At 47.0% G+C, this 21081-nt stretch overlaps 1 protein-coding gene across 1 annotated transcript in view; it reads right to left on the bottom strand.

Annotated features, from left to right (window-relative positions):
• Positions 1-958: 958 nt before the first annotated feature.
• The window catches only part of LOC146062844 (phospholipase B1, membrane-associated-like), a 109525-nt gene continuing 89402 nt past the window's right edge, over positions 959-21081 (bottom strand). Inside the window, exons 46-56 of the mRNA XM_083174850.1 lie at positions 17615-17682; positions 16623-16666; positions 16327-16426; positions 15788-15839; positions 14201-14281; positions 12833-12898; positions 11294-11388; positions 9652-9733; positions 9194-9292; positions 1643-1738; positions 959-967 (exon numbers count right to left, since the gene is read on the bottom strand). Coding sequence (XP_083030976.1) covers positions 959-967; positions 1643-1738; positions 9194-9292; positions 9652-9733; positions 11294-11388; positions 12833-12898; positions 14201-14281; positions 15788-15839; positions 16327-16426; positions 16623-16666; positions 17615-17682 — 792 coding nt within the window. The remainder of the gene's footprint in view (positions 968-1642; positions 1739-9193; positions 9293-9651; positions 9734-11293; positions 11389-12832; positions 12899-14200; positions 14282-15787; positions 15840-16326; positions 16427-16622; positions 16667-17614; positions 17683-21081) is intronic.

Genomic DNA, 21081 nt, shown 5'->3' with positions numbered 1-21081 from the left:
TGACACCATTAGGTCGACATGGTAAACGGTCGACATGGGAAATGGTCGACATGAGAAACGGTCGCCATGGTTCTAGGTCAAAAGGTCATTAGTTCGACAGGTCATTAGTTCGACAGTGTTTAAGTCGACAGTCAAAAGGTCGACAGAGGGTTTTTCACTGTTTTTTTTTACCCGAATGTCAACACAGTCGACATGGACACAGTTTAAAGTGCACTGCATCCCGTCGCCGTGCTCGGCACACTATTTTATTCTTGCACCACGCCCTTGTGGATGGTAGGGCATGAAATGTCGGCACATGTCGGCTCAAAAAACAGTGAAAAACCTCATGTCGACCTTTTGACTGTCGACCTAGACGCTGTCGAACTAATGACCTTTCAACCTAGAACCATGTCGACCTTTTCCTTTGTCGACCTTTTTCCATGTGGACCTAATGGTGTCGACCTAATGACTGTCGACCATCATGCTGTAGACCAAATGACCGCATCCCTGCGACGACGCAGGACCCACGTTGGACACGCGCAGATCAGGTCCTGTGCATGCGCAGCTCATAAAACATGAAGGCATTATGGGGGTAGATGTATTAAGCCTGGTGAAGTGATAAAGTGGAAAATGATAATGCAGCAGCCAATCAACTGTCATTTTTCAAACCCAACCTGTAACATTAAAGCTGATTGGCTGCTGAGTTATCACAAGCCGATATATCACTTCACCTAGCTTAATAAATCTGCCCATAGAACAACATCCCATCCTATTTGGGAGAAGCTGCATCTATGCAGATACGGTATATAAATACTTTCCTATTACATGCATTCTACAATACATGGCGTAATGTTTAGTAGAAGGGATCTGCCACCCCGTGGTTGTAAGTGGTAATGCAGCTTTTATTCTTTTATACCTATTATTTAGGATATTACTGCAAAACTTTAGGGAATTCAATAGTTAAGCTATTTTAGGGAATTCAATCATCCTTAGACACAGAACAAATACAGAAGTTGTGTTCCTGACGTAAATCGGATGCATATAGGGCCCGATTCAGACATACTTGCAGCACTGCCAATTACTGGAGGGCCGCACATGTGCACGGTACGCAGTGCGCATGCGTGGGATCCCCCTATGAACAAGGCCAGTGATGGGATGTCATTGCTGGCCATTCTAAAGTGGATTGACAGGTGGTCTCCCCCCATGGTCATTGCAGCACTGAGTAAGTATAATCCATTCAATGATGAGTGTTCCCGAATGGATGTCCCCCTGTTTGCAGCGGTGCACAGTGGTGGGGAGAGGAGGAGCAATCGGGTCTGATTAGTGTCCATACAGCAGTCACATTTTTGATGTAATGTGGGTGCATACACAGCAGTAACAGATGGGAACACATCCCGATCGCAGCTATTCAGAAGTGAAAATACGCTATTTTAGTTTGCGCGTTTTCATGTGTACCTTGTACCCATTTTGCATCAGCCCCACGGCGGATTTCTCTGCGACTGAATCATTTTGTGCAGGTTCTCCTCTTACACAGGACAGGCAAGTCATATTATACAGAGGAGGTTGACACATTGTTCTGGGGTTTTACACCAGCCATAGAACACCCGTCATGTCTACCACAGATACCTAACACCGTGCCGGCTGCGGATAGCGGCAAACTCACCATATTGTTCCACAAAGCGATGGCCATCTCCGCGTGTCCCCTCTCACTATAGTGGAAGCAGTCGACGGAGAAGAAGCTGACGTCCGGTTCTCCGAGCTGGTGAACAGAGATCAGATACAGGGAGTTACAGAAGCTTATAGTATGTGTTCCTGTATGACATCATAAAGTACCATACACGTTCATGTCATTTACACTGTATAACAGGGCCGATCCGACCACTGAGCCCTCGGACTAGTGGCTGGGTACTATGCCCAGATACTGCCCGCACACTGCCATACTCTCACAATCCTCCTGCCACGTTCCCACGGACATCCAGTTGCTTCCCATCTGATGTTGATTGAAATAGTCACTCATATTGAGCTTACATCGTTGGTTCCCGACTCTGGTCTTCAAGTTCCCAATAGCAGGTCAGGATTTAAGGATATCTATGCTTAAGTACAGGCAGTTGAATCAAAATGACTGAGTCAGTACACACTTTTGCTCAAGCACAGATATCCTTAAATCCTGGACTGATACCGGACAGGAGTCACTGGTCCAAAGACATGGAGGCTTATGGACAGCTTGGTTCTAAAGACGCCAAGTTTTATTAGGTTCAATATTTGAGTCATGTAACCACTAAGCATTAGGAACTGTGCTCTTAGAATAGATAGCCGAACGTCTCAGTGTACTGTGGACTCCTGGAAGCTACCCTGTAATACAAGGTCTCTGCCAATTAAGGGAAACTGGTCTCCAACTCTCTATAGAAAATAAGGGGAGGAGTACAATGAATGTGTGGGTGCTGTCAGATGCATCCGAGTGTTCAATAAGAGACTATAAACCCTTATTCAGATCTGATTGCAGTACAAATTTGTTTTTAAAATGGGTAAAACCATGTGCACTGCAGGTGGGGCAGATGTAACATTTGAAGTTACAAGAGTTACAAATGGAAATCTAAATTGCAGTGTAAAAATAATGCAGCCAGTATTAACCCTGCACAGAAACTAAATAACTCACATAAATCAAACTCTCTCTGCACATGTTACATCTGCCCCACCTGCAGTGCAGCTATATAATATCGGGCAGGATTGTCACTGGCGTATATAGTAATGAGTTTTAATATATTAGGGTAATCTTTAATAGACCAACATAAGACCGTATTGACTAGATAATCTATGGCGGTGTCACAAACTTGGGGTGCACTACCACTCGGGGATTGGCTAGACCTGACACAGGGGCGCGGAGTCTAACCGTGCCGGGGGTTTTCTGCCAGTGACCCCTCCAAGCGGGATATGGGCTTCTGCGGCACCCGACACGTCGGTCGCGGCCCCCTGGTCAGGTTCCCTGTATGAGTGGTGGTAGCTTTGTGGAATATGGAAGCGTGGTCGTCTAGCCGAGTTGGTATCAGTGCGGGCAAGTAGGAACACAAGGGAAAGGCAAAGGAGTATCCAAGGACAGGCCGGGTCATACACTGGAAGCACAGTTCGCGGTACACTGGGATAAGGCTGAAGAATAGTCGGCAAGCTGGGTCATACACAGAGTCACTGGACACGGTACCAAAGGATCAGGCAGGAGAATAGTCAGGAACAAGCCGGGGTCAAATATGGTAATCAGGAAACTGGTAATATACTAAGCACAAGGACGCTGGAGCTGGTGTGAACCTATACTCTGGCAGCTTCTGTCTCCCAGAGGCTGCCCTTTATAGGAAGCACAGGGAACTCACAGGTGAACTAATCAATGGGCTGAGCTTGCTCAGTTTACACTGAACTCTCCTGCAGGAGAGAGTTACCCAGGTGTAACTAATTAGCTGAGCTCAGATCTCACAGCACAGTTCAACTATACAGAGCTGTCAGCAGCATGAGACAAAGCCAGCAGGATTGACCAGCAGGTAACTGAAATACCTGCATATTGTGACAGGCGGTACTTGGTTGGTGGTGCTCCCAAATTAGTTCAGCAAATAGACTGCAAAAAAAGGTATGTCCGCAGTAGACAGAGGAGGAACACAAAAGGATTTTGGGGCACACTTTTGTATTGAAGGTGAAAGACTGAAAAAATGTGTGAATTAAGATATTACTTTTATTACACTCATTCATGAAAATAATTATACACAAATGTATGTACAATAAAACTACAATATTAATAATACATTAATAACGAAAAGATGTGTGAATTCCTCAGTGATTCAAAGGTGAAAATGATTATCAGGTGGTTTCCAACTCCAGTTTACATAAGAATTGGTGGCAGTCCTATGTAATTGTATTACATTAATTGATATAGAGATTCAGATATCACTAGGTGTTTCATCGCGCCCTACGGCGCTCTTCACACCGTCGTAAGGGGCTACGCCCCATTAAGATTATAAATATATTTTAATGTGAATTATGTTTGTTATTTGTGGATGAATGTGTTTAATTTTGGGTGGGGCGGATGGTGTTGGCGGGAAGGGGTGTGTTGGGTTAAGGATTTTGGTGGTGTGTCTGCGTGTTGACCTGGGAAGTGTGTCAGTGAGTAATGAGTACACCTGTGTGTCTGCGTGGTGACCTGGGAAGTGACAGCGAGTAATGAGTACACTTGTGTGTCTGCGTGGTGACGTGGGAAGTGTGTCAGTGAGTAATGAGTACACTTGTGTGTCTGCGTGGTGACCTGGGAAGTGTCAGTGAGTAATGAGTACACTTGTGTGTCTGCGTGGTGACCTGGGAAGTGTCAGTGAGTAATGAGTACACCTGTGTGTCTGCGCGGTGACCTGGGAAGTGTCAGTGAGTAATGAGTACACTTGTGTGTCTGCGTGGTGACGTGGGAAGTGTGTCAGTGAGTAATGAGTACACTTGTGTGTCTGCGTGGTGACCTGGGAAGTGTCAGTGAGTAATGAGTACACCTGTGTGTCTGCGCAGTGATGAGGGAAGTGTGTCAGTGAGTAATGAGTACACCTGTGTGTCTGCGAGGTGATCTGGGAAGTGTGTCAGTGAGTAATGAGTACACCTGTGTGTCTGCGCTGTGACCTGGAAAGTATGTTAGTGAGTAATGAGTACACCTGTGTGTTTGCCCAGTGACCTGGGAAGTGTGTCAGTGAGTAATAAGTACACCTGTGTGTTTGCCCGGTGACCTGGGAAGTGTGTCAGTGAGTAATGAGTACACCTGTGTGTGTCTGCCCGGTGACCTTGCTGCTGTGTGCCGGCGGGGGTGTGCAGACTGGGGGGGGGGGGGGAAGCGGGCTGCTGCTGTGTGCAGGCAGGGGGGGGGTGGTGTGTGTGTGTGCCAGGGGTGGGTGTGCAGGACGGTGGGGTGTGCAGGCCGGGGGGGGGGGAAGGGGTTGCTGCTGCCTTGTGCACCCTTCCTAAGTTAATATAGACAACCTCCTCCTCTCCCCCTCCTTCCCCAGACTTGCTGGCATCCCCCTCCCACATGTGACATAGCTGTGGCGCCTGACACTCACAGGGCAGTCTTGCTTTACCCGGCCAGCGGCAGATTGGAAATGCCTGAGAGGAGCTACAGCCAGCCCAGAGCTTTACTATAAAGGAGGTGGCAGCTCTGCCAAGTCACAGCTGCATCATGCTTCTCTCCTCTCAGGCTGTGACCATGTGACTCTGTCTGCGACTCTAGGTCAGCCTGAGAGGAGGCAGAGCTGCTCCCCCTGGCTGCCAGAGGCTGCTATGTCAGCACCACAGATCTGCAGCTGCGCAGACTTAATTTATTCACTGCACTCCCTTCCGCCCCCATCGACGCTGGCTGAGCTACATGTGTCTGTGAGTATTATAGGTGTGTGGTATTGCGGGGGGTGTAGTGCAGGCAGGCAGGGGCCAATATGTGTGTATTATCTCTTATATATTAGGCTACATGTGTGTGTGTATTATGTGTGGTGTGTGTGTATAAGGCTGGGTAGGATGCAGTTACAATCCCGGCGGTCGGGATCCCGGCGTTCAGAATCCCGACGCTGGAATCCCGATCGCCGAAATCCCGACACTTTCTCCCTCCGGGGGTGTCCACGACACCCCCGGAGGGAGAATAAATTAGTGTCCCGAGCGTAGCGAGGCACCGGGCCCGCTGCGTGGCGAGCGCAGTGAGCCCGCAAGGGGGGGGCGATCCACGTCCCCCCCTTGTCGGGATTTCGGCGATCGGGATTCCAGCATCGGGATTCTGAATGACGGGATCCCGACCGCCGGGATTTAATACTGAATCCGGCTGGGTGGGGGGGTGGAGTTTCATGTGTGACCCTGTCCAGCGTTATACACACACTCTCAGGATGATTGACACATGTAGCCAAATATATAAGAGATGTGCAGGGGGAAATAATGTTGCACATGTCTGACACGCTGACCACAATGTATACAACAATTGTATGACTGCATCTCGTATAAGACCATCGCATTATAAATAGATAGAAAATTAGGATGGAAAGAGGCAAAAAGGAAGGTGAGAAGCGCTCCCCATGGGACACCTGGTGCTTCTGCTGTCTGGGTATGAATACAGCACCGGATATTCCCTAATGGTCCCCCGGAAGGTACTTATCCGGCCAGTCACTGCTGAGTTCGGAAGGGATCAGGCGGCACAGTGATGTATGGAAGTATAACCTGGCAGATGAGAGAGCCGCCAGAATGGCACGGGGAGCCAAGTGCCACTTCTGCTTTCCTTCAGATGTGCCCAGTCAAGGCCCTGTTACCTGAAGGCATTGCAGGGTCACAGGGCCTTGACTAGGCTATACTGGCATACATCACTGTGCCACCTGATCCCTTCCAAACTCAGCAGCTAAGCAGTGATTGGCCGGATAAGTACCTTCAGGGAATATCCGGTGCTGTATTCATACCCAGACAGCAGAAGCACCAGGTGTGAAATGTAATAGGATGAGAGATTCGGAAAGTGAGAGATTTGGTAAGAAATCTCCAGTTTATTTAAAGCGGCAATCATTTACACTGCAAAATCAAACTGGTTTTGCAGTGTAAATGATTGCCGCTTTTAAAAAACTGGAGATTTCTTACCAAATCTCTCACTTTCCGAATCTCTCATCCTATTACATTTCAGCCCAGGTTTCCCATGAGGAGCGCTTCTCATCTTCCTTTTTGCCATTCCCCTTGTACACTGTCTGGACGGGAACAACCACCCTAATTTTCTATCTATTTATAATGCGATGGTCTTATACGAGATGCATTCATACAATTGTTGTATACATTGTGGTCAGCGTGTAATACATTTGCAACATTATTTCCACCTGCACATGATATCTGAATCTCTATATCAACTAATGTAATACAATTACATAGGAGTGACTGCCACCAATTCTTATGTAACCTGGAGTTGGAAACCACCGGATAATCATTTTCACCTTTCAATCAGTGAGAAATTCACACATCTTTTGGTTATTAATAGAGACAGGATTATATGCATTTGCATATTTGCATATGCATTTGCATATTTTGCCCATTCTCACTGGTTATTGCATATTTTATCTAAAATCTATTGATGGTGCATATTTTAGGCCCTGCCCTCTTCCCACCCGCGAGTCACAGCACTGATTTGCCCTGTAGCTGCTGGCCAGGTAGTGGTAGAGTGTGCAGCCTGGGGCAATATGTGCGCAGAGTGGGGAACCTTGGATGTACGCTATGTCTGACACTGCTCTAGGCTGCCAATCCATGTTGATAAAAGTCAATCGGAGCAGATGCCATTACGAAGCTCCTGAACCTTTGCCTGCCCCTGGCCTGGGACTTTACACCAAGAGGCAGACTTCTGCAGCAGAGGAGGTGGGCGGAAGGGTTGTGACATCACGCGGCGCAGAGGAAATGCCGTGTCACAGTGAGTATGTGGCGCAGGGAGGAAGCCTTCCACTGCGCCGCCCTCACACGCTATGCTGACATTTGATCCATCTGCGCTTGGAGATGAGGGTCCGTGTAGTTGATGCAAGAAGAGCTTTGGATGCTGCAGCAGCCAGGAAGAAAAAAAAAGTCCTGCACTAGACAGCTGCAGATGCTGTGGGCCTAATGGGCCTATTTTGAGGTTTATTTGCAACTAATTGTATGCTGATTTTTAAATAAATATGTTAAAAATTACTTTTTTTATTATTTAATGTAGCATATTTTAACACTTTCCATGCATATTTTAAGTATTTTTCATGCATATTTGCATGCATATTTCAAGCTTTTTTTGTTGCATATAATCCTGTCTCTAGTTATTAATGTATTATTAATATTGCAGTTTTATTGTACACACATTTTTTTCATTCTTTCATCATCAAAACGAAAGTGTGCCCCAAAACCCTTTTGTGTTCCTCCTCTGTCTACTGTAGACATACCTTTTTATCTACCAGCAGTGCACATGGTTTTGCCCATTTTGAGAATAAATTTGTACTGCGATCAGATCTGAATAAGGGCCACAGTTCCCTGGGATAATCCAGAGTTAAAAGTATATTTACCCATCTTCTTCATTAGTCTTCTGGGCTCCATCAAAATTTAATTCTAAACATGTCCCTTAAATGCCCCTAAGACCTCCTCATGTGCCATCAGACCCCTCCATATGCTTATATATACCATACGTTCCCAACAGATGCCCATTATGTGCCATAAGACCCCTCCACATGCCCCTATATGCTATATGTCCCCTACAGATGAGCCTTACGTGCCATCAGGGCCCTCCAAAGTGTCATTAATGCCCTCCACGTGTCCCTTTTGACCTTCAAACTTCTCCACATGCTCTTTAAGTGGCATCATACCTCTCCAAGTTCCCATTATATGCCATTAGACCCATCCATATGCCCCTTATATGTTGCTATACCTCTCCACATTCCCCTTATATGCCATCAGACCCCTCCACAAGGTCCTAATGTGCCATCAGACTCCTCAATATCCTCCTTATAAACCCATCATACTCCTCCATGTGCCCATTATATGCCATCAGTGCCCTCCAGATGCCCTTATGTGCCAGACTCCACCATATGCCCCATATGTGCTATCAGAATCTTTCATATGCCCCTTATGTGCCATCAGACCCCTCCACTTGCCCCTTATGTCCATCATATCTCTCCAAGTGCCCGTTATGTGACATCAGACCTCTGCACATGGCCTTTCCCTTGAATAACATCCCCAGCTTGTAGTCCTGCCTTAGTATGGGTGACAGTCAGAGCATTAGTGCAGATTATACGAATGTTCTTTCCTTACACAGAGATAACCTTCGATTCATCCCCATAATGAAGTTCACCATGAAAGAAGAGAAAACCCACTGCCCAGTCTGTCCCAGCCAACAGCGGACGGACCGCACAGTATTTATCAGCTCAGGACGAAGTACGGTGAGTCAGACTCCCATATAGGAAAGATCAGGGCTAAATATGCATCCTCTAACCCCCCATCCCCTGCCCTGGCAATGTTCTCTGTACCTCCCCATATCCCCACTGCCCTGCAATACTCCCTTCATCAGTGTCACATAAATACTATGAACCTTCTATGAATCAGCCCATGGTTGTAATATGAACAATACATAATAACACTGAATATACAGAATGAAAGCAGTGGGTTCTGGCCCTGCTGCCAGACAGGATTATGTCATGTAGACCAGGAACCCATCATGGCACATGGTAAGTGGTGCATGACTTACCTTGTCCACGGGCACCACAGTATTTTGGAAGAATGGCTGCGCCACGGCGGCAAAATCTTCCCGGCCTTGGTATTTATCAGCCAATGCAGCAACTTGTATCTGATTGGACAACAAGAGAAGGTGAGATAATAGTCTGACATGTAACAGACAGTAGCAGATCCCCGGCAGCAGATCACCGGCCTGACGTCACATCACACAGGTCACTAGATGCCGGTGATCTCATTGTTTGATTGTAAATTATTGATGGTCCAGGTGAAACGCGTTAGTATTGAGGAGGCTTAGCAGCAGTGTCTCCAAACCTCTCTGACAGTGGAATACTCAGTAACACATCCATATATCTGACCAATCAGTTTATAGAAATGGCCAACACTTTTATATTGCTGTACTGATATTATGGTGTGCTTTGTTTTTGCTAGATATCCATTCCATACCCCCCCCCCCCCCTCCCCTCCCCTCACCTGCAAATCTCTGTTGAATTTCTTTACTTCATTCAGTTCAGGAGAACCATCCCGCGGGTTTACAAAGCAGGGGCAGAAGATGCTACAAGAGGGGCAGACAAATTACACATTATCAGTAGGGAGACTCCTTAGGGTGCAGAAGACATAAGAAGTGCTGTATTTGTAAACGGGTCTTATCATACAGAAAGCAAAATGAGTTTTAGCATGAGAACTCTGCTTCTAGAACACACTGGTGACCTGGGAGAGTCTATAACATTAGACTACTACACAATACAGCACCCTCTCTATAGCTGTATTATGTTGATGACCCAGAAGAGACCAACTTAAGCTGAACAGGCCCAAACTTCTCACTTAGGCCCTTATTCTGGTTCACTCTTAGAGGCAAATTCATTCTCAAATGGACAAAACCATGTGCACTGCAGGTGGGGCGGATGTAACATGTGCAGATAGAGTTAGATTTGGGTGAGTTATTTTGTTTCATTGCAGGGAAAATACTGACTGCTTTATTGTTACACTGCAATGTAGACCATACCTCCCAACCGTTCCGATAATCGTGGGAATGTCCCAGATTACGGGGACGTTCCCGCGTCCCTCCCACCACCAGGGAGGGACGGGGGGGGGGGGACGGGGGGCAGTTGGGAGTCCCCCCGTTAGTTGCTGGTGAGCCGTGAGTGGAAAATAGACGCTGTGCGCATAGCGTCTATCCCCCGCATCCAGAGGGGCTGGGCTAGAGGTTCGCAGAGCCTCAGGGCCATGCCCCCACAGCGTAAAATAGGGGCGTAGCCTCACGGTACGACGCGATTATAGGCCATGCCCCCTCCTGCGGCAAGCCGCGCCCCCTAATTTCGGGCGCGCGCAACTGTCCCTCCTCGGTGAAACTACAAGTTGGGAGGTATGTAGATCTCACTTTGAAGTAAAACCCCACCCAAATCTAATTCTCTCTGCACAAGTAACATCTGCCCCCTGCAGTGCACATGGTTTTGTCCTTCTGAGAAGGAATTTGCCTCTAAGAGTGAACCAGGATAAGGGCCTTAAGGACATTAAATAAAGTTGCAGGAAACTAACAGTAGCAAAGTAAAAGTTTTTGGCCCCAGTTCTGCCAGATGGGATACCACAAATCTCAAGGTTCCCATACAGTAGGCCACATGTTCTCAAAGTCGGTACCCAGGACCCCACACAGTGCATGTTTTCCAGGTCTCCTCCCAGAATCACAAGTGAAATAATTAGCTCCACCTGTGGATATTTTAAAATGTGTCAGTCAGTAATGAGTGGTGACCTGGAAAATGTGGAAATCCTGAGGCCCAAGTTTGAGAACCGATTTCGGTGAGAAAAGTGACCAAACCGCATGTGGTTGACATTAGGTCCGATGCGATGCGTGGTCCTGTGAGCATCGCATCGGAGCCTGAAGATCACTCGATCGATATATCGCATCCCCAAGCCTTTCAGCCGGCTTGTCTGGGATTGTATCTGATACAAACGGACTGCATACTGTGAATCATATGCAGTCCTGATGCTCTGGCGGTTCCCAAGCGGTTCAAGGGGGATCTCGTGGGTTACTGCTTAGCTCGGAGAAGTCGCCTTAGTGTATGGGCACCTTTACACATAACAGCGCCCCAAACCAGACTGCAATGCCAACACTTACGGCTTTAAAAGTCTGCAGCCAATGTTATCCGAGGTGACTCTGCGCAGTCCTTCCACCTCCATTATCTCCACAAGGTTCACGAAAACTCGAGGGATCTATGATGAGACCACAATATAACAGACGGGACATTTCAGCTTTGGTACATACAGAGGTGGGTGACCCCACAACCAGTTACAAAGGGGATTGATATAATGACTCTCTGCTGCTGGTTAAGTGGCCCTGTCTTTAGTCTCATGTGTAGAAAGAGAGAAATGTGGGGGTTCTCCGGAACCCTAATAACCTGTCCGTAATGTCTACGAGCGCTGTTGTCTCCCGGTCAGGTTCCCCCAGTCGCTGAAGGAGTGAGCCCAGACTTTGCAGTGTGGCTCTGCAAGTCTCCCTCAGTGTGACCCCCAAAAAAACCTGCCCAGTAAGGATGCATTCAGGCTACTGGGATACCGGCGGAGGTATAGTACACACAAGGTGGTGTCAGGTGCTCTTCACAATTAACATGCTTGTATTGGCTACGGATTGGTCTAAAAACTACCACTTTAAGCAATATTAAATACTCTGTGCTGCTTTTAACTTTGCTAATTGGCTACAAGTTCTCCTAGCTCCGCCCACGTAAGCTGCAGTATGTTGTAACAATGATTCAAACAGAGGACATATTTTACCTGAGCATTGGGAAATGGATTTGGGTCTGGGTTGGGCACAGGGGCGGATTACCCACGGGGCAACAGGGACGGTCGCCCTGGGGCCCCAACACATTTCAGGGCCTCCACACCCGCCACCCACTGCTGCGGCCGAGGTGTGCCAGGCAGCAGGTCCCTGCGGTGGATGTGAAGTCCGCTGCGGGGTCCCTGTGGTGGATGGGAAGTTTCCATCTGCCGCAGCAGGTCCCTTAGGTGGATGTGAAGTCCGCCGCGGGGTCCCTGGGGCGGATGGGAACTAGTAGTTCCCATCCGCTCCAGGGACCCCGCCACTGACCTCACATCCACTGCAGGGACCCTGCGCAGCACACGGATGGTCAGATCACGCTGCCCCGGGCATCAGGGAAGGGTTTAAAGATGCATTCTATTCTTATGCACCCCTATAGGGTTCTGTGATTTACCATCATTGTTATTTCACAATCCTTGATACCACACCGTGGCACCACCCGCCTGGACATCCCCTCCAGGAACTCCCAGAGTGGACCTTTTAAAATTAAGGGGCCGATTCAGGCCCGCTTATAGCGCGCCGAATTCTGCCCCGTCCTCGACGGTCGGGGTTTGCGCGTGTGCAAACCCTGGGAGCGAACGGGTTCGGTGAGTTTCACGGAATGCCACGTCACTGCATGCCTCCAATTCGGCTGTGGCGGGCGCTGGAAAAGTCAGTCCAGGCTGACAGTGGAGAAATCATTTGATGGTGAGCGACCATCGATGGATTTTGATGTAGCGAACAGGTCTGAATCAGGCTCTAAGTAAGATGATATATGGCTATCAGCCCACATGTAAGATGCCACCAGTCTCAGTACGATGTTCAGCCCTCGAAATCGGCAGTAAATGCATCGGAGAGTCGTACCTCAGTGTATAACACGTCCAGCGCTTGTTTAAGATGTTGGATGTGATTCCTCAGAGAATACCGCTCCTGAAATGAACATCAGATTATTAGGCCCGGTGTATGTTCCGTGTACAGTATACAGGCAGTCATAGTATAGTCACATGCACATCGCACCATCGGAACGTGCTCCGGGTGGCCATAGGACGCAGACACACGGGTCCAGGAAGTGCGCATTCAGCAATGCAGACTCTGGTCAAAACTAGTCAGGCACACCCTTATTTAAATTACAGTACTGGGTGCCGCCCCCACTCTACACCCCCAAACACTGCAGCATGCCAATCAAGCAGCGGCTGACAGGGGCTTTGTGAGCGACACTTCCGCAAACGCCAACACATCGTATGTGTACTCAGAGCTGGTGTAAGGCTCCTCAGCACCATAGGTAGAACTTCAATCTATTGCCCCCCTCTCCCCCCAAACACTGCAGCATGCCAATCAAGCAGCGGCTGACAGGGGCTTTGTGAGCGACACCTCCGCAAACGCCAACACATTGTATGTGTACTCAGAGCTGGTGTAAGGCTACTCAGCACCATAGGTAGAACTTCAATCTATTGCCCCCCTCTCCCCCCAAACACTGCCACCAATAGCCACGGTACTTGTGTAGTTTCACGGCGCCAGCATGGCGCCGTGCCTCTGAGTCCCCTTGCGGGGCTCGCTTCGCTCGCCCACGCTTCGCTCGCCCACGCTGCGGGCTCGGTGGCTCGCTACGCTCGCCACGCTATTTAAAATCAACTCCATGCCAACATGGATAGTGGGGGTATGAACTATCCATGTTGGCATGGAGTTAAGTTACTTTTTTTAACATAGTTTGTGGCGAGCGTAGAACCCGGAAGTAGCACGCCATGCTGGCGCCGTGAAACTACACAAGTACCATAGCCACTTTCCACAGGAGTCCCCCAGATCCCGGTGCCCTAGGCAGCTGCCTTATGGTAGAGCCAGCCCCGTTTGTGCTCCACCCATTCGCTTTGTGTACAAATATGAATTAGGCCCTCTGTACAGACACAATCAGGACACATGCACGGTAGCACAAAATTGCTCCCCCAGTGTCTGATATATGCAGCGCATTCACTTCTGAATCAGCCCCAAACTCTCAACACAAAATACTCTCCCGTCATGCAATTATACAATAACAAACTAATGGTTTCCAGTAATTATAATGAAATATAACAATTCTCTGAAGACCCGGTTGGGAAACAGCTAGCATGTTATATTAAGTTCCAGATACATGATAGACAGGAGCTGATTGGCTATGTGACCTCTGAGATGTTTGGCTACATCTCCCTTTGAACCCTGAAAAAATGAATATAACGATGTCTGTGTTCATCCACTTACCCGGTCCTGGCAGTACCTGCAGGCATCATTGTAGCCAATAAACACTGTGATTAACTTCCAGTCTTCTTTGAAGTCAATAACCTGAGGATGGAACAATACAGCATCACTGTACATCTGTGCTACTGCTGAGGGTTGGGGCTCTAGTGTTAGCCATTTTCCATAATGCTGCGGTGTTGTGGGTATTTACCTGCATGGAGTGTACAGTACATAGATCAGCACCAGCAGGGGTGATAGGGCACTACGGTTGTAGTACCCCAATCAGAGCAGTAGGTGGCTCCTATGGGCCGAGTAACGTCCAGGCGTGTGTTACTGTATATAGCGTTCCTCAGTGATGGGCACCTACTGGAAGCTGAACCACTCTTTATAAAGGGGTTCCCTAAATGTTGTTGGGGTTTATTAACGAAGATGGGAGTTTTTAGGAAAGAGGGGATGTTGCTATGGCAACCAATCAGATTGTGGGCCAGATTCTCTAAGCTTCAAAAGTGATCAAATGGAGAGTGATAAACAGCCAGCAAATCAGCTCCTGTCTGACATTTTCAAACCCAGCCTGTGACATGGCAGGTAGGAGCTGATTGGCTGGCTGTTTATCACTCTCCATTTTATCACTTTTGAAGCTCAGAGAATCTGGCCCAGTATCTATTATCTTCCAGAAGGTGTTAAATAAATAAGTAGATTCTGATTGGTTGCTATGGGCAACATCCCACCTTCAATAGAACTCTCATCTTAGTAAATAAACGCTGATGACTTTAATGTATTGGTTGGTTTATGCATACCCTCCAACATGACCCATTCCATTAGGTACAAAAAGGTCTCTTTCTGGACTTCCCTGCCAGTGGCCGCTACAGAAGTGGGGCTGTAGCACAGTCCACTATTAAAAAAGGGGAGCCACACCTAATGCCACTCCAAACATCACTGTCCTGGACTCACTGGCAGTTGATGTGACCCCCCCTCTTTGAATTTTGGTCTGTGCTGGAGTCCAACCTCTGTAACTGCCACTGGCAGGGAAGTCCAGGAACAGAGCATTTTGTACCTAATGGAATGGGTCATGTTGGAGGGTATGTTTATGCCCTCACGCTACCTTTCCTAAATGCTGACTTTGTGACGCCCTACTCCAATGTCCTGGGACAAACTGCTTAGTTAGGTTGCTCTTGGAGACAAGAAAGAACAAATATAGGGCCTAATTCACCTGCCCTGTGGATGCATGGTCACGCCTGCATTCACAGAGCTCCGCCCAGCGTTTTCATGCACACCGTTTTTATGGGCACGCCCATAAAACACTGGCCAGTCCCCCTGCTTCCACCCTGCCCCCTTCCTGCCCAATCTGCTGTGAAAGCCTCTGCGAGTTTGAAATGCTCCTGGCGTTTTCAAATCGCCCCCGCTTGGAAGAAAGCAGCGGAGGAAAGCAGAAAGTAATTGGTAAAGCGGCTGGGGCAAATGCAGGAGCACCTGTCCGCGCATTTGTCTTTAGTCTTTTTTAGACAGGAACTTAACACCCGTTCTTTGCGTTGCCCAGAGAGTGATGGAACGGCAATGTGGGGAGATGTAGCGGCAGGGGGTTGGGTTACTCGTCATTTCGGTTATACTCACGGAGCTCTCCTTCATCTTCTGCACCAGAGCTTGTGCCTGAGATGTCATATTCCTAGGAGACAGACACAATCTGATTGGTTGCTATGGGCAACAGCACCTCTTTTCATTTTTAGAAGCTTTAGTAAATTTGCCACCTAGACTGTCGTTGACACAACAAGCCAGGCCGTTCATTATAATGTATGTCTTACGGCACAAGCCGCAGCCTGGCCGCATGTTCATGGGTACTATGTAATGGGTGATTAGGTGATGGTGGCATGTGGAGGACTGGTGAGGGCACATAAAGGGGCATGAGGGGCTCTGATGGCAAATAAAAGGAGGCTTATTTAGCAGAGGGCATATGAAGGAGGGCGCTGGGAACCCTTGCAAAGACTTTGTGCCATCTATAGACATCAGTAAACCTCCATGATCGGGTCACCCTGTACCCCAAGAGGAAGAGGAAAGAGAGAAGTCTGGGTGTGGTGAGTATGGGGAGGAAGGAATATAACAGTGAGTACCTGTATCACCCCCTCAGACCTATACAATATAATATATTCTCTTACTCTGCCATAGAACCACTAACTGCAACGTTAAACATTTGGTTTTGGCTCCCGGTACCGGTGGAGAACCCCTTTATGTTAGGGTTGAACTTCTTCATAATATCTGAAAGGTAAATTGAGATTAATAAGGGAAGAAGACACAGAAAATAATACCAAAAAGGCAGCAACAAATTATAGTTATCATGGGGAGAGATGGAGGGGAATCTATTTCTGTATAGCGATTTACACAGTCGTGAACTGGATACTAGAACTGATTGGGGAAGTCCATGTAGTATGACCAGCGACTGTATAAGACTTACTCGGCAGCGTGGTACAAGTCTCCAGAGTCCCTTCTCCTCCGATGCTAGAATTAGAGAAAGGTATACATTAAGCGGCATAACATAGGTACGTATGGAATCCAGACGATGGGCACAGAACAGGACAGGCTGACGGCACCATGGGGCCACTTAGTACAGTCCTAATTATCCCACATATTCTATAGTGTGGACAGAGTCCCTCAGACAATGTTATTAGCTCTACATTGTGACGTTGATCTCATTGGCTGCTGCGTATCTGTGGGCACGGATTGGTTTCATGGCTTGGAGGTGCGGCTGTTGTGATTGGCCTGAGCAGCCGCACTTGAGGAGTAAAGGGTAAATTGACTGAGGTTGGAGTTTTATTGAAGATGGGATGTTGTCCATAGCAACCAATCAAATTCTACTTCTTTTAGCACTTTCTAGAAGATACTAGATAGAATCTGATTGGTTGCTATGGGTAACATCCCATCTTCAATAGAACTCCCACCTTAGTAAATGTATCCCTAAGAAAGGGGGAGTGGGAGATGGAGAGATTGAAAGGAAGAAGAGGAGAGAGAGAGAGAGAGAGAAAATAAATAATTAGAGAGAGAGTTGGAGAGAGATAAGGAGAGAGAGATGGAGAGAGGGGGAGAGAGATAAGGAGAGACTAGAGAGAGAGAGGGGGAAGGAGAGATGGAGAAAGGGGGAGAGAGAGTTGGAGAGAGAGAGAGATGGGAAGAGTGAGATGGAGAGAGGGAGGGGGAGAGATATATGGAGAGAAAAGGGGGAGATAGATAAATGGAGAGAGGAGGGGGAGAGAGATATGGAGAAAGGAGGGAGAGAGAGAGGGGGGGGGAGACACATAGGGAGAGGGAGGCACAAGGAGAAAGGGGGAAAGAAAGAGGAGAAGGGGAGAGAACATGAGGAAGAGGAGACAATGGAGATGGGATGGTGGCGGAGGAGAGGATATCCCAGCAACTGATGGGACTACAAGCCTAGTAAGATACTGTCCTCACCTCCAGGAGATCCCTCTCCACTCCGTGGTAAGATCCACGAGGGACGTGGCTTTAGCTCCGAATGCAGCCTGACAACAGACAAACATGAGATAAAACTTTGTATTATATATACATGTAGTGCCGATTCCACATCTACATCTCCTGCTGACCGTATTATATATATACGTAGTGCCGATTTCACATCTACATCTCCTGCTGACCCTGTTATATATACACGTAGTGCCGATTCCACATCTACATCTCATGCTGACCGTATTATATATACATGTAGTGCCGATTCCACATCTACATCTCCTGCTGACCGTATTATATATACATGTAGTGCCGATTCCACATCTACATCTCCTGCTGGCCGTATTATATATACACGTAGTGCCGATTCCACATCTACATCTCCTGCTGACCGTATTATATATACATGTAGTGCCGATTCCACATCTACATCTCCTGCTGACCGTATTATATATACATGTAGTGCCAATTCCACATCTACATCTCCTGCTGGCCGTATTATATATACATGTAGTGCCGATTCCACATCTACATCTCCTGCGGACCGTATTATATATACATGTAGTAACGATTCCACATCTACATCTCCTGCTGACCGTATTATATATATATATACATGTAGTGCCGATTCCACATCTACATCTCCTGCTGACCGTATTATATATACATGTAGTGCCGATTCCACATCTACATCTCCTGCTGACCGTATTATATATACATGTAGTGCCGATTCCACATCTACATCTCCTGCTGGCCGTATTATATATACATGTAGTGCCGATTCCACATCTACATCTCCTGATAACCGTATTATATATACATGTAGTGCGGATTCCACATCTACATCTCCTGCTGGCCGTATTATATATACATGTAGTGCCGATTCCACATCTACATCTCCTGCTGACCGTATTATATATACATGTAGTGCCGATTCCACATCTACATCTCCTGCTGACCGTATTATATATACATGTAGTGCCGATCCCACATCTACATCTCCTGCTGGCCGGATTATATATACATGTAGTGCCGATTCCACATCTACATCTCCTGCTGACCGTATTATATATACATGTAGTGCCGATTCCACATCTACATCTCCTGCTGGCCGTATTATATATACATGTAGTGCCGATTCCACATCTACATCTCCTGCTGACCGTATTATATATATATATATACATGTAGTGCCGATTCCACATCTACATCTCCTGCTGACCGTATTATATATACATGTAGTGCCGATTCCACATCTACATCTCCTGCGGACCGTATTATATATACATGTAGTGCCGATTCCACATCTACATCTCCTGCTGACCGTATTATATATACATGTAGTGCCGATTCCACATCTACATCTCCTGCTGACCGTATTATATACATGTAGTGCCGATTCCACATCTACATCTCCTGCTGACCGTATTATATATACATGTAGTGCCGATTCCACATCTACATCTCCTGCAGGCCGTATTATATATACACGTAGTGCCGATTCCACATCTACATCTCCTGCTGACCGTATTATATATACATGTAGTGCCGATTCCACATCTACATCTCCTGCTGACCGTATTATATATACATGTAGTGCCAATTCCACATCTACATCTCCTGCTGGCCGTATTATATATACATGTAGTGCCGATTCCACATCTACATCTCCTGCGGACCGTATTATATATACATGTAGTGCCGATTCCACATCTACATCTCCTGCTGACCGTATTATATATATATATACATGTAGTGCCGATTCCACATCTACATCTAATGCTGACCGTATTATATATACATGTAGTGCCGATTCCACATCTACATCTCCTGCTGACCGTATTATATATACATGTAGTGCCGATTCCACATCTACATCTCCTGCTGGCCGTATTATATATACATGTAGTGCCGATTCCACATCTACATCTCCTGATAACCGTATTATATATACATGTAGTGCGGATTCAACATCTACATTTCCTGCTGGCCGTATTATATATACATGTAGTGCCGATTCCACATCTACATCTCCTGCTGACCGTATTATATATACATGTAGTGCCGATTCCACATCTACATCTCCTGCTGACCGTATTATATATACATGTAGTGCCGATTCCACATCTACATCTCCTGCTGACCGTATTATATATACATGTAGTGCCGATCCCACATCTACATCTCCTGCTGGCCGGATTATATATACATGTAGTGCCGATTCCACATCTACATCTCCTGCTGACCGTATTATATATACATGTAGTGCCGATCCCACATCTACATTTCCTGCTGGCCGTATTATATATACATGTAGTGTCGATTCCACATCTACATCTCCTGCTGACCGTATTATATATACACGTAGTGCTGATTCCACATCTACATCTCCTGCTGACCGTATTATATACAGTATACATGTAGTGCCGATTCCACATCTACATCTCCTGCTGACCGTATTATATACAGTATACATGTAGTGCCGATTCCACATCTACATCTCCTGCTGACCGTATTATATATACATGTAGTGCCGATCCCACATATACATCTCCTGCTGACCGTATTATATATACATGTAGTGCCGATTCCACATCTACATCTCCTGCTGACCGTATTATATATACATGTAGTGCCGATTCCACATCTACATCTCCTGCTGGCCGTATTATATATACATGTAGTGCCGATTCCACATCTACATCTCCTGCTGACCGTATTATATATACATGTAGTGCCGATTCCACATCTACATCTCCTGCTGACCGTATTATATATACATGTAGTGCCGATTCCACATCTACATCTCCTGCTGACCGTATTATATATACATGTAGTGCCGATTCCACATCTACATCTCCTGCTGACCGTATTATATACATGTAGTGCCAATTCCACATCTACATCTCCTGCTGACCGTACTATATATACATGTAGTGCCGATTCCACATCTACATCTCCTGCTGACCGTATTATATACATGTAGTGCCGATTCCACATCTACATCTCCTGCTGACCATATTATATATACATGTAGTGCCGATTCCACATCTACATCTCCTGCTGACCGTATTATATATACATGTAGTGCCGATTCCACATCTACATCTCCTGCTGACCGTATTATATATACATTTACCACCAATAGGGAGAACCCGATGGTTTCCAATCATCGATGATGCAAAGCTACTGATGGAATCATTTTTTTCTCCAAGGCGTCAGGACTCGGACCTCTGCTGCAGCCCTGACGCAGTTCATGGAACACTAAAGCAAGGGTGACTATCGGTGTGTGAAACCATCGATGGTTCCCTTACAGATGGATTCATACCATCGAGGTTACCCATCAATGTATACTCCACTGATGCTGAGTGTCAGACTATATAAGGACTATCCCACACCAGTAGGCTTCCAATTATTAGAAGAGACTTGTAGGTAAATGCCAATGTAATGTATAT

Source organism: Crinia signifera, chromosome 3 (assembly GCF_055691185.1).
Source record: "Crinia signifera chromosome 3, ASM5569118v1, whole genome shotgun sequence".
NCBI lineage: Eukaryota > Metazoa > Chordata > Amphibia > Anura > Myobatrachidae > Crinia > Crinia signifera.
Note: the sequence above shows the minus strand (reverse complement) of the source record. Positions and strands in the feature narration are given on the sequence as shown.